The 15,371-nt window shown below is 41.5% G+C and overlaps 1 protein-coding gene across 2 annotated transcripts in view; it reads left to right on the top strand.

Annotated features, from left to right (window-relative positions):
* The first annotated feature begins 9,150 nt into the window (after positions 1-9,150).
* The window catches only part of LOC120956956 (uncharacterized), a 40,028-nt gene continuing 33,807 nt past the window's right edge, over positions 9,151-15,371 (top strand). For both annotated transcript variants that reach the window (XM_040378811.2, XM_040378819.2), the window contains exon 1: positions 9,151-10,701. In XM_040378811.2, coding sequence (XP_040234745.2) covers positions 9,974-10,701 — 728 coding nt within the window. In that variant the 5' untranslated portion in view covers positions 9,151-9,973. The remainder of the gene's footprint in view (positions 10,702-15,371) is intronic.

Genomic DNA, 15,371 nt, shown 5'->3' on the forward strand with positions numbered 1-15,371 from the left:
TCGAACCGCACGAGAGACGAATGCCATAAAGCCTCGTAAAACAACACGATAGACGAAGATATGTGATCTTCATTCATCGATTGGGCACCGCGATCGCCGCCGTTTGTGCCGTCCGACGCAGACGGACGGTTTATGACATGGCCCCGAGGGTGGTTATGCAAAAACATACGGTTTGCGTCGCATCGCAAGCACCTTTGAAAGTCCCTGGCGAATGATGCTGCGAAGGAAGTATGAAAGAGGGTGATGGATTGGGCCGAAGAATCAGTAGAATGGAACCAAGCGTCCAAGAACATGCTGTCTTCTAAACGATCACTTTCTCTTTCTCGTTTAGTCCCACATTCTCTCTCTTTCTCGCTTGCTTTTTCGTCTTCCACCGTGTTCGTTTGCAGTAAAGAGATTAAGTCTCAGCTGTTTTATCATTTACTTTTGTCTATTTTGCTCGGTCAATACCCCGATGCTTTGGAGACTTTCTTCGGGCATATTGACGTGGTCGAGCATATTTATTGTATTATTTGCCACATTCGCTTTTGATGTACCTATTTAAATAGTGATTTCTATTCAAAATTGTCCTATATTCGTACATTTTGATACAATACTGCTCATCGTTGGTAAAAGTGGACAAGAGGAACTATAACCCCAAGCTCTCGGTTATTGAGGCTTCGTGCAAATAAGCTTTGAAGCTTAGTTTATCAACTATTAAAATTGAATTCAGCAACTCATTAATGAAGCATTCCTCTATAATGTAGTTGTTAGTCATTTACATGTAAGTAGGCCGTATACCGTTTGGCGGTTAAGGACGGACATGTCTCAAAAGAAGCTCGTGGCCTGTGACAAGCGTCTTACCACCTGTCTGCCCTTGACAACTTGTCTACGTGGAGTCCTTATGGGGCCGGTTCGGACGTTGCACCGACTTTCGAAGCGCGTAAACGAGACGACCGCTCAACGAGCTGGTAGCACGTGTGTGAGAAGCAAAAACATAATCCCCGCAATGCTCGGTCGACCATTCTCGCGTCAGCCTTTCTATTAATGCTACTTGCCTGCCATTGCTTTCGGATACTACTGCTGAAAAATACTTCACAGGAAAATAAAAGAAAATCTAACAAGGCACTGATTGATTGGTGACAAAAAGAAGACGTAGAAAACATCCACTGCGCTGCCAGTGCATTGGACTGTATCGATCTTTTTGATCTGTGTTAGCAAGATAACGTGGAAACTTACGTGCATTATCAGATGTATTGTGCCTGAGTCAGTGTAACTAGAAACAAAATGTTCTTTTTAAAGTTTGATATCCCGTTGCTTTTCTATAAAAATCTTTTCTCCAAAACTCATGATGCACAATAAAACAAAACAATAGTAAAGCTTTTACATATGCTTTAATTCCATCGCCAAATTTATGAATTTTAATTGTATTCTTGTTCCGATATATGACGATCAACGGAAATCGGGTGTCCCGTCAAAGCAATCGGGTGAAATAATATCGCACAGCAGCATGTAATAATTCGTCCGGCAAACCCGTCCGGCAGACAATTGCGCTCAGACGATCTGCGCGAAACTGTATGTCAGTAACCATAGTATGCTAATTTTACCCGCACCTTTTTTTCCCCGTGAAACAACTAATGGATGAGTTTTCGGATATCTGCTCAAGCAAATCGTTTCAGGATGCTATCGTTGGAATGCAACTAGACACGATTAAATGCTGCATCGTACTAAGGAGAGTAAGCTTTATTTCAAGTAAATGGGTGCGTTGTGACAATTGAACAAACTGAAGCTGTTGTTGAATATACTAAATAATATTAAAGTTTAATAGTTCAATAAGAATGCTGCGTTATTATAATCAAAGTAGAGTACACGAAATAACATTGAGCTGAATAGTTCTATCAAATGGGATATTAATAAAATTGTAGTGCTCTCAGTGTCAAGGCCCTCAGTGTATGTACAAATCAATGAATATTGAGCGTTATTACTACTGGAATACATCATCGTTGAGAACCAGATTTCCAAAGATTTTAAACACTGCATCGTTATCTTCAATTCCAGGAGCTTTGGAAGCTTTGCGACCAAAACGCCCGGCCTGTTGTCGGGTAGTGACGTTGAGTTTGGGTACGACAGCCTGACTTGGCCTCAGATCGTCCGATCGAGCGCCACGTACTTTTCTTTCACTGCTGGTAGCACCATGCGAGGGATTCCGCTTGGGCTCGAGCTCGGATGTCTCCTTTCTCCAGCGAACCTCATTCATTCGCTCCCGGTATGTTTTGACAAACCAGCGGCAATGGCGGGTCTTCATAACAAGACTAGCTACATCCGCTGATTCTAATAGCACGAACACAGCGTTGGACGGACGGTGCCGGATCTGGGGCTGCATGCACAACAGAACTCGGCCGTACGGTGCGAACCGCTTGCAAATGGCGCGATGCGTTAGGTACTGCTCCTTGTTGCCGATTACGACAGTGCGCTGGTAGTGGTGCAGCTCGCTCGAACAGTCCCCATACGAGCACACCAGCAGCGGCTTGTCGTGGAACACCTTTCCGTTCAGTCGACGGATCACATTTTGGACGTCCCGAGTGGTCGCGAACACGGCCGAGCCGTACAACAGGGACTCTCCAGTCATTGCATTTCGTACGATCTTCGTTGAGACCACGGTGCCAGCCATCGAGAGGTAGCGGCGTAGCAGTTGGTCGTTTACGTTGGGCGCCAGATTTCCGACGTACACGTGCGTGAGGGTAGCTTTTCGCTCCATCGCTTGCAAGAACGGCTGTACCGGGGATACACGTGAACATACAGTTAGATGCAGTTTAGTGTAAAACTAACACCACAAAAATCATCAAACACACACCCACACTCATACCTACATACAAACTGAGCAGCTTCGCAAAGGCACTATATTCCAACACTGACACAATAATCGAAGCCGAGATCGAAAAAGAGAATGCGAGCCACGCTCTAGCGCAAGAAGGTACGCATCGAAAGTGTTTTGAAGTGCTCACATGCACATTCATGCACACATCATCCGGTTAGAGTGTCCAGTTGTGCATCTGTGTAAGTGACTAGGTAATGTTCGAGCGCAATTGCGTCCACTGCAATCTCAAAAGTCTAATGCCCCATCCCGGAGTGACTTCTTAACCCTAACTTCGCTGTGCTACTACTACACTCCTTTATTGTTTGTCAGCTATTGTTCCATTGAGCTGTTGGCCATGCTCTTGGGATGGATCATATATTTTTTGCTCTGTTTGGAATATCTTGCAAACGCAATACCAGCGCAAGGGCCATAAATCATCGGGCACCGTTCCCTCGATCCGACATGACTGGTATCGTACAGCTCACCGTGTCTGGAGCCGTGTCGATGTGATCGATACCCGGTCTCTGGATGGACGATGATCGCAAGGCTTCAAACCGTGACAAACAGCGAAAATCGATCGTTGCTTCTATGCGTTCGCTTTATTGGGAGCAGCTTCAATGCGTACAGTGGGGACAAGATCATCTCTTGTCGCAATAAAACTGTTGCTTCAGATTCACAACATTCACAGCAACGGTGAGTCATTACATTCGAGTTACATCACGTTCTCGCAAGGCCAATGATCTGCTACTTTTCATGCTCATATTCGGAGGTAACTTTTTTATTTGCGTCGGTGTCATTTCTATATTCATGAAGTATACGTTATAACAAGGGTACAAACAGATAATAATCACAAAGACTTACTAGCCAAGGGCTTTATATCGGACCCATTGTGAGCCATTCCAAGAGTTAAATGTAGACATGTCGGATGATTGAGGGTAGAGTTGACGCTTTTTTACTTATTTTTATTTTTATTACTAACGTTTTGTTTCGTAACTGGAATACCAAAACATTTATTTATTAGTATAAATATTTTATCGCAAATTGTACATACGATACATCCGATTCATAGCGTACGTTTTTTCTCCAAGGTTTTCTCGAGTGTAGAGCGTTTGAGAGTGTTCACAAAGAGCCATAAAGCAACCCATAAGCCTGCTCTCTTGGGGTGTCGGCAGAAAGCATTAAAGCTACCGGGGAGCAGTTTGCGGTGGAAACATACATTTCTTTTGATATTTGTGGATACTTTTGTGCATCATTTGTGGATGACTTCAGCGTGACACCCCTCGGATGGCAAACTATGCTCACGCTTAGCTCATTAAATCCCAACAAAAAGCAGCAGAAAAGCAGCTGGGTGTCTGACAATAATGCCTTCAAATGAGAGAGGCAATGGTCATCTACACCTGGAAATGCTTCTCAACGTCAACGCAAAAACGGTCATAGATCTTTGCTTTGGTGAGCATTGAGAAAATGTAATAATCAATTTCATTGCTTTGCTGATTGCTCTTTTGAGCGTTTTCTAGTCTGGGGATTTGTGTATCTTTCAGGTGCATAAAAACTGTTTTGCCTCGAATTAAGCACTCTTTGGCAAGCATACGGCAAAGCCGTCCTTCCTGAATAAAGAACAAGTACTCTTTGGTCACGTATAATTGGTGTCGGTTTGAAACTACATTGCAAGAATGCCTCTGGTTGTGAACTTACCAGATGATGCGGCAGAAAATGCTAATGCATCGGGACATCAGAGCCTACTAGAGATCACACACATGTAATGTGAAGTGAATGTAATAGTGCATGGCCCATATGTTAAATTTTAAAGCGGCTTGGCTAGGGACTGGTTATGAAGAAATTAAATAAAAACTTGATGAATGAAAGGAGTTTGAAGCTGTCTGTAATTTGCATTGAAACGATATGTGTCCTTTTATATTGTTACGGAAATTATTGAAGCGATAGCAAATCCTGTACAGCGAAGTGGCGCTGTTGTGGCGAAGGATTACTCATCGCATCGTCATCCCTACGCGAACACTTGCGTACAATGAGCGAACGATGTTTGCGATCATATAGGCACGTACCGAACGAAACTGTGCTCTGGGCAGGGCTTTCCAGCGCAAGCTATACAAAGTACATCAAATACGAGCAGAATATCATCCGAAACAGTCCCATCTCGAGCATGAGAAAGTTAAATTCAACTAATAAACAAAACAGCACTTCACGAAAGGATGACATACGTATCAAAACACAGATGTTTGATGCAGATCATACACAAATTAAAACATTATTATCATTCTATTACACGATTTTACCTATCCTGTCTTTTAACGAGGCTAATGCTGAGAAACCATGGGAAGTATCAAGAATGAGTCAGGCAATTAACTGCACACGGTTGGTCACTTACACTAAGAATACAATTACACAAACACATTGACATGTTTTGTGCATTAGAGGGCTATAAAAGCCGATCCTTCATTGCGCACGCGCCCTTTCGTTGTTCAAATATTGTGTAGCTAGTAACATCTTCGTGGCGAGCGTTGTGCAAGTGTCTAAGTGCAAGTCTAAGCTAGTGGAACTTTCCCTATCGAGCGCTACAATTCTTGTTTGTCGTCCAGTGACATTATCCGTGATCGGTTTCAAGTGTTTCAGAGTCCGAAGCAGCGGCTAAGACATGGTTACCAAGGAGCTGAGTGCGCCGGAATTGGTCGACCTGGCCCCCTTGGCGATTGATGCAGGGAGTGATCTGATATCATTTGTTCAGGAGCGGGATGAGCATAAGGTCGCTCAAGATCAGAAGGACGAGGAGCTGGTTGAAGATCAGTCGAAGATCGAGAAGGCTCTAGAAGATGCAATGAGTGACATTGTGGAGCAAGGTGAAAGTGAAGACATCAGTGGAAGGCCAATAGGTGAAAATAACAAGCCACGAGATTTGGAAGATGTCCCGGAAGAGGCAAACAGCGTGGACGAGGATCACGTCGAGCAAGAGACCACTCACGACGTAGCTCACGACGGGGCTCACGATGAAGCCATCGAAGAGATCTCGAAAGATGTAGGCGAAGACGAAGATCGCCGTGCTGGTGTGGAGGTCGGTGGGCAAGAAGCTGGTGTGGCTGATGATGGGTTTGCTAAAGTTATGTTTTTGGCTACATTAGATTTAGTGCCAATTAGCAGACGAGCTGGCGATGAACTTACTTGGAGTGAGATCGCGACTGAAGGGTGGTCCACAGCTGTAGCCAAGCAGGATAGCCAGTAGCAGCAGAGGGAATGAAGAGAGCGAATGAACCGGATAAAGAGCCGCGTGTGTCACAATGATGATGGATATTGTCCTGCAATTTTCGATAAAGGGATAAAAAGCAGTATTTGGTGTGCAGTATTTTTGGTAAAACAAAAGTATTGAATAAAATTAAAGGAAACATTTAGAAAAAAATCCTCTATTATTTTTAATCCGTGTGTCTTTTGCATTGTCTGTAGTTTTTTGTCTCTGGCAACACTTTGTAATGTGTTCAAACTATTCAATATGACCTTTTGTTTTTTACAAGAAGTATTTGTTTTCAATTTAAACAGTACAACGGAATGTACAATATTTACATAGGTTGTAATTGATCTACCGATGATTTAAATATAAGATTGTCTGCTATTCAGTGATACACGCATAATCCTATATAACTGTTTAACGAATTTCTGAGTAATTTCAGTACCTGCTATCAATATGTTCTTGGGATGGTAATGAAATCATAATAATGATGAGAATGATTGCCAAATGTTGTTTTGATATTTTTATGATGAAATCGCCCGCGTATGGGCAAAAATCTATGGCAAGAACATTTCATTGTTGAATTACTTAATATTGATTTGAAATTTGGTAACAGTGAAGAGTGAAACCCTACATAACGACATAAATCCGTTCCAGTTACTCACTGGTTATGGTTGAGGTTCTTTACCATATAGAGGAAAGCAAGGCATATAGGCATGTTAAGAAATTAAATGTATATTCATTAGAGTTTATCTTGGATCACAATTATTCTAACATTATTCTATGTCTATTGTTTTTCTTCATGGATTCACAATGCAACAATATCTTCAATTTTAATATCTTTACGAGAAGCTTTATTTGACTTTTTTATAACTGTCGCTCGCAAATTGGTCTGTTTCGTCAACTTTTGTTTTTTATTTGTTTTGGGCCTTTCAGCTGTTTCTTTTAATTCCTATTTACTAATTGTATCTTAGGACTTTATAAAAAGTTTATTTAGGAATGTGTGTTACAGTTGCCCACAGTCCGAGTAATTGAAATATTTCAACTGCGTTTTACGTCATTTGCGTATCGGACTGTTCGTATATTTTACAGGTTCTGTTTTGTATGTATTGGTGCGAGTAAAATTGCGAAAAAGATCGATCTAATTGATACAAGAACCGACACACCATAAGCAACGGCTTTGCGTAAGCACACAAAAGTTTCAACTTAAAAACATACCCGTCATAGGTTCAAACCCCAAATGGACCGTGCCGCCATATGTAGGACTGACTATCCTGCTATGAAGGGGAAATCCATAAGTAACTGAAAGCCAACCTCACAGACAGGCCTTGACCGACAACGGTTGTTGAGCCAAAGGAGAAGAAGAATGTACAACAGATATTTGTTAAAATATTATCTAAATGTCAACATACGTTATTTCAAGGATTGGTATAGGTTCATAAAAGGCTCCCGGACAGGTATGGGTTCATCATAGGTTCCTGGACCGGATCATGGGATCATGATCGGTTTCTGGACAGAGATATGTCAGATGCATCTGCCCATTTTGATCCACGTGAAGCATTTTTTTTTATTTTTCATCAAGATTTGTACAATATTTTCAAAATAACAGGCTAATCCCAAGGAACGCCGTTTATGCGTTTCCAAGGAATCCACGTAACTGGAATATTGACGCAAGTCGAATTACACGCTGTTTCAGCTAATATACAATTGATTACTCGCTATTTCTGATTAATTTTGGTATTTTTATATACTTTATCATTTTTGATACAATTCTTGCTATTCTATTTCTAGCTTTTGAGCATTATTTCAGAAAAAATGCAATTTCTACTGCATTGGACAATTCTTGAAGCAAATTGAAATGCAATTGAATGAAATATTACATGCATTCTGATCCATTTTTTAACAAAACCGAATCAATTTAAAAGGAGTAAAGGATTTGCTTTAGTTTGATGTGTTGTGTAAAGCGAGAATTAGATCATATATTGTGTTATTTTCAGTGGAAAATATGAAATTTCTCGTCAAATATGTCAGTTGATGATTTGAAAATCCCGTAATGATTTATATCGCAATTAAATGGCTGTGGTGATGAATAATTGAAATATATAAATATAAAATATTAGAGTGATGTGGTTCCGTTACTGTATTTTCGAAAATTACTAAACTATGCGTGTCTCCCATGTTTTCACCGAATTTTTCACATGGCATTGAAGTCTTTCGATGAACTCAAGCGCACATGCATTGATTGCTCCCTGCATTCGCCAGCGGTTTAATGAACGCCATCAGAAAAATACCCCAGACTCATTCATCGCTTGCTGTTAATTTCCCCCTCTCTATCTTCTGTTGGATCGAGACAAGTGTCTGAGGCACGCCTGTATTTTAGGTTGATGCTTTTATTGGTGTACAGGCAGAACAGTGTTTACTTTGTGGTACGAAGATGTGCGTGAGGTGCGCCGGAATTTAAATTGTATATGCGACACAGTGTGGTGTACCTTTTTACTCTCACACAGTTAGCCGAGCAGAATCAAACCGGTCAGATTACCTGCTAGACGCGCAGTAAGAAACATATGGGGGATTTATTGAGCGGATATTTAAAGCAATGCAACGTACGCATCGTCCCTTTAAACACGAACGTTCTGACGTATTGTTCACGTGCCTTATCGTTTGCTCACCCGTTCACTTACCGATCACCGATTAAGCGGTAAGCGGTAACGCCTGTTTTAAAGCCGAAACCGAAGTCTTACCTTACCCAAGATCATGGCAGATAGACAGGGCCAGAATATTATTAGTGCTTCAGCATGCGCTATCCAGGGCAGTGCTCTTACTTCTTTCCTTTTCTTTTCGCTTCTCGCTCTCGCCATCTAAGCATGGCACAACTGACGCCAGCCTTGTTTGAATGATGTAAAGTGCCTTGCCCTGAACGATTTATTTCCCTTTGCGCTTCGTGAATGTGTCAGAGGTCGTTCCGCTGTTGTGCTCGCTCCATCCTGCATCAAGAGCTGGGGAAGCTTTTTTGAAACATCGAAGAAGCTTTTATGCCTAGAAGTGTTTCGAAAAACTTAAAAACGTTAAATCTGCGGTGGGAAAACGTTTGCTTCACAGCTGAAAAATATAAAAAGGAAATATGTGACAATGGCTTCCGCATGTACTAAGATCTTTTCGACAATGCACAAACCATAAAACCGTAATAAATCGCTGCAGGAGATTCATCCAATCATGGTGCTTTTTACAAAAAGCTAGTGTAGTTAACGGTACCGGTGGCATTACGCACCAGCGCACCCAAAGCAGCGTTTGCACAAACCGCCGGTCGTTTCGCTGGCACGAACGGGATGCAAGAGAAGCGAGATGGACTGTGTGCTGCGAGCGTAGCGCCCTTGATACTACGTGCGACAGAGCGGGAAAGTGGATGCAGCGAAACAACCGAAACAACCATACAGTGCGGCTCAGGCGGAAAAGAGACCGTTCGAGTTGTGATCGGCTTTATTAAAGCGGTACACACGCTCGCCCGACCGATCAGGCTGCCAGTAAACGCAGACAGTGAAAGACTGCATGATCGATAAACGGCACTACGTGCGCGCGCGTGTTCGCTTGAGTTCTCATTTGAATTTGTTTCAGTTTTGTGCAAACGGTTCCACTTTAGTGACGGTTGTGGGTTTTTCGTTTTCGCCCAGGCATGTGTGTGAGCATGTTTAGCGGATGATCGATTTGTCCGGCATCAGGTGGTGTATTTAGTTTGCTCTTAGCGCTTTAAAGAAAAAAAAATCTCGTGCAGTAAATCAACGCGTGTGAAAGAAAACGCTGCGTAAACCCCCGTTTCTCGGTGTGGTGGGGCTTCCAGAAAAGGAAAAGAAAAACATACACAAACAAACAAACACAAAAACCAGCAGAGCTACTATCAAACCGCGATGCAGCTCAACAATATGTCTACCCATCAGCCTAGTGGTGGTGGGCCCGACCAGCAGCACCATCTGCTGGTGGACGCACCGACGATCCGGCTCATGCCCAGTACGCTCCCCGTCTCGATACCACTCTTCCGGCTCCGGAACGTGAGCTTCCTACAGTCGCCACCGCATCCCGCACCGGAAGGAACCACTACCTCAACCACCTCAAACACCACTAACAACAACAACTACGAGTTCTACAAACCGCCCGGTACGAACGGGCTAGAGCTGCTGAACGGTAGCGACAAGGGTGCGGATGCCCAGATCAAGCTGGAAGCCGCCGACGGTGGTGAGCTGTCGGCCGAACTGGCTGACCGCCCAGGCTCGAGCGAAACCGGCTCAAGCTACGGTAATCAGGACTCGCGTTCGCCACCGCTGACCGTCGCGGGGTCGGCAGCTCGGCGCCAACAGCAGCCGCAGCCACGATTATTCCACCGGGAACTCCCGGAGGACGAGGACGACGAATATGAAGGCGAGGAGGAGGAGGAGGGAATGGAAGGGGAAGAGCAAGAGCGCACCGTGACGGGGGACGAGCCGGGCGAGGAAAGCAATGATGCCGCGTGCGCTGCCGAGCTGGGCGATTCGGAACAGGACGACAACAAGCTGGCCCCGCAGGACCAGGAAAAGATGACGCAGGCAGTCAAGAAGGTGTTCACCGAATACAAGTGGACGCCACCGGTCGCACCGATCAGGCAAGTAAAGCTTTTCACACGTTTCAGCATCAAGAGTAAACTTTTAGAGTTTAAGAATAGAATGTGCCCTCCAAAAGGGCAGATTCGTTTGCGTCATTTATTAATTTCTGCGAATGCTGTAGATCAGGGGCCTCCAAACTTTACAGCTCGCGGGCCGCATTGCTTCAAAAATAATTATGTTGAGGGCCATTTGACGCTACCTTTAACTGATGAGTGAACGTTTAAATCTCGTTTTTATAATAAAATACTTACGATATTTGTACAGTTTCGTGTTACTACAGCTTGATTTTTGTCTGAGAAAAGTAAAAAATACATTTTAATTTTAAAAATTCATAATAACGAAATATTTATATTAACTCTGGCAAAGTCATCGTGGGCCGCATTATAAGCTCTTGAGGGCCGCATGCGGCCCGCGGGCCGTAGTTTGGAGACCCCTGCTGTAGATAATAAGCGATTTAAAATAGGATTTTTGTTTACCATCAGATTGGAGATTGCTTCCGTTTTCTTTGAACCTGAATTAAATTTCAATTCCAAAATTAGGCTTCGTTTGACGCTGCGTTTTTATCAGTCGCTCTTTTGTTTCATTTCGTGATAATTCGGTGCAAGCCCATTTTTTGTGATGCAAAAATGCAAACCAATCTCCTGAATTGGCGTTCTCAATTCCGTTTGCTCGTGAACTCTTACATTGGAGCTTTTCGCGAAACAAGTTAACTTTTTTATGAAGTTTGACCGTTAGTGGCTGAAATTATGACAACACTCCACACAACACCACAAGCCAAACGCTAAAACTTAGGTGTTTCCCTTTATTATGTCATCCAGAGAAAAATGTGAAGAAACGTTTGTGCCGACGTGCATAATTTTTTTTTTTGGAGAAAATGTTTGAAACAATGTTTTAAAATGTATCACTTAAAACAAAAATGTTGAAAAGCGATGTTGCCCTGTATATTCGTTTGTACAAAACGGACATAAGGCTGTACGCAACTGTCGTTTGAATATGAATAGCAATAAACCCACGATTTTAATAAGAAAGGGTCTAGTTTCGGTAGGAAAACCCGTTGAAAATTTCACACGTTTGCTTATCAAATAAGGCTAAAATAATGTAGTGAAGCTTATAAAATTAACACTTTGTAAATTGACACTATAATAAAATCGTAGCACAAAATCAGTAGGAAAATTCATGTTTTAAGCTCTTCCGTGATGTAAAAGTTCAAGGCTGTGTGTGTGGTGTGTTCTTTTTTGCCTTTAATACTTTTTCATTGATGATAAAATTTCTTAGTAGATCTAAATGTTCCATATTTATTGGATTAGTTTTGATTTCTACTCCCTCAAAGTTTCCAAATTTTAATTAATTTTTTAAAATAATATTTTTCTTGAAATTAGAATGTTTTGCTGATTTGTATTGTCATTGTCAGGCGTCAAGCCGCAAATCCCCGAATAATGAAGGGCTACGTTGAGCTTAGTGTAGCTTAGAATATTAAATTTGACCCTAAAGGTTGTAAAGTATCGGAACTGTGTAAGAAAATTCCAACTAAAATTTTTTTAAACTTGAACAGATTTACTTGAACTGTGTAAATAACACAGTGACCTCACATAATGAATTAAATGAGTTCCAGTGACTTTCTCGTTATGCGGAAGAATCTTTTCCATGTAATTTGCATGAAAAGAGAATTAACTACTTCAAGGACCTAAAATGTACTAGATGAAAGAGCATATATGCAGCTGCAAAACTGAAAAGTCTTCATAATACAAGCAATTGATAGATCATGCGTTGTTTAAATCTGAGTATCATCATCACAAACATTTGTATACATATACTACACACTTGTCTTTGGCATAAATATTTGACACTTCTACGCCTAGCAATAGTTTTATATTAAATAATTCTTAATATGAAAACTCTCATTTTTCTGAGCGTTAATCAAAATTTAAGAAATGCTCAATATTTACAATTATTCACTTGATTTTACATCGACAGCAAAAATTGAATCACGCACACAAGTAATATTGCTCGTTATGCGAGATTTTACTCGTTAAGGGAGGTATTTGTATAGCATTGCGATTTGCTCATTATGCGAAAAGGGATACTCGTTATGAGGAGTTCTACTGTAAATATAGTTGTTGTTGTTTTGTAAGGGTTTATGCGAGATACAATGCGTTAGTTTTACAATGCAGACTGTACGTATAGAAATATACATTGTCTATGTAAAGTATACAATAGTTGAAATATGCTTCTGAGTCCCATAAATTCAACTAAACTTACCCTTTTTTGTAGTTGTTGATTGTTTAATTGTTTATTTCTCCTTCAATGGACAGTAATCCGTGTGAATGTTCTTAAGTCTAATATTAGTGATATGTGATCATCATGTTACAGACACCAAAATTTGTTTAAATTTCCATTAAAAAAAATCTATTCCAACGGCGGGAGACGGTTCATATATGGCTTGAACCCACGATGGGCATGTTTGAAAAGCAGTACTTTCCGTATAATTACCTGTGTAATCTGTTGATCCCAGAAATATAACATTTCCTATTTCAAAATCTCAGGAGGATCGTGAACGATAATGTGGATAGTTTTAAAATATATACGATAAATTTTAAATAAATTACACATGTTAAAATGCCGCCAAAACAAGCATACAGTACGCAAACTTCGAATTTTTTAGCATTAGGCCCTGTTAGTACCTTTTTAGTATTACTAACAACCGCTTAGCTTTCCGTGTAAATTTTCTGCATCTCGCATATATGGAGGTAATATATTTTGAAAATTTTGTTCAAAGATTTTGGATCTAATTTGTTTAATTATTTTTCTTTTTAAACTTCCATAAGAGCCATTTGTTGAATACCAACATGGCATGTTCAACTCAGTCAGCGTGTTGAGGAAGTCGATTCCGATCACGAAGCTCAAGGCGGGTTGTCGTCCGTTATTTGAACTCTGCAAATTTTCGAGCAGATGATTCGTACTTCACACAAAGCAAGCGTACTCCAACAGCGATCGGATACGTTTACAGTGGAGCGTCGTAGTGCACAAAGGATCGCGAAGTTGGCGCTTCATATTCCTTACCAGTCCAAGCAGACGATTGGTACCATCTGATTGAGATAGGCGCCGAGATACTTGACGAGTACTGGTGACGTATTATCGGTGCTAACAGTTACAGCATTTTCGATAATTATATAGGCAAGTTCCGCGAGTTGTTTTTTAGTTCAGACATATAATTAAGTCTTTTAGCGAGATAGGGATTTTTAATTGTAATTGTACATTGTAATTTGTAATTGTAAGGAAACATGTGCTGACATGATTATTATTGCTGTTGAGCTGCAAATGTCGCTCCATTGCATTATTATTACAGCTTGGATCATTCTCACCGCAAGGTAAACATACGGTTTTCGACATAAAAGTAGGTATTATTTTACCAATAAATGACTTCAAATACAAATCAGATGTCAAACGCTTAAACGTTCAAAGCTAGAGTAGGTAGAACTAAATTTAGACCATTTGCAATTCTTTTTTTTGCTCCATAAAATTTATTGCTAAATGTGTATTATTTCGATAAATTATGATTGAACTAATTGAATTATTCACAATTAATTAAATTGACAAATATGCAAGTGTAAATTTTGTGTACATTATACATGTTTATGCACTGTATGGACGATTGATTACATTTGTCATAACTAAACTTGAATGATTTTTGTTTATAATTTTTAATGTAAATCACTAGAAAATTATTTGTTGAATCATCCCCGTGTAGCTGGATATTCTTTAAAACTAAGACAAAATACATCTTTTTCCAGTTGAAAATATAGGTGTTGTGCAGAGCATCATGACAGGTCTATTAGTCATCGAACAAATTTTCCGGTAGATTCTTTCGTTATATGCTTATTTGCCATCGGTGTCAAAACCGTTTCGTTTTCGCTCAAAAATAAAATGCGCAATTCATATCACTCTCGACACGAGTTATTATTAGACACGAAAATATTATAGTTAAAGTAGGTGTAAACAATTCAAACGATTGCTTATCATAGATTGCGCATTCGCATGAAGCAGGATTAAGGTTCAAATTGAAAACTCAATCGCCATCTCAAATAAGCCTGTGGATGATTCTGGTTTTCGTATGAACGTCTGCATTAGTGATGTGCTGTATGGAGCGCACCCACGGCTCCGATCCGACTCCGACTATTGTTAGTTCGATTCCGACTCCGGCAAAATGGAACCATTAGATCCGCCTGGAGTCGGAGTCGTTCGGAGTCGTCCGGAGTCGGCCGGAGTCGTCCGAAGTCGACGACTCCGAACGACTCCGAACGACTCCGAACGACTCCGAACGACTCCGAATGACTCCGACTCCGAACGACTCCGACGACTCCGAACGACCCCGAACGACTCCGAACGACTCCGGACGACTCCGGGTGACTCCGGGCGACTCTGGACGACTCCGAACGACTCCGGACGACTCCGGGCGACTCCGTACGACTCCGAACGACTCCGGACGACTCCGGATGACTCCGACTCCGGGCGACTCCGGGCGACTCCGTACGACTCCGGACGACTCCGAACGACTCCGAACGACTCCGGATATTGCAGCGCGGACCTACCTTCCGGAGTCGATTCCGAATTTATCGTAGTCGGATCGGAGTCGACTCCGGATTTTTGCCAGCTTTACCCATCACTAGTC

The sequence above is a fragment of the Anopheles coluzzii genome, chromosome X (assembly GCF_943734685.1).
Source record: "Anopheles coluzzii chromosome X, AcolN3, whole genome shotgun sequence".
Taxonomy (NCBI): domain Eukaryota; kingdom Metazoa; phylum Arthropoda; class Insecta; order Diptera; family Culicidae; genus Anopheles; species Anopheles coluzzii.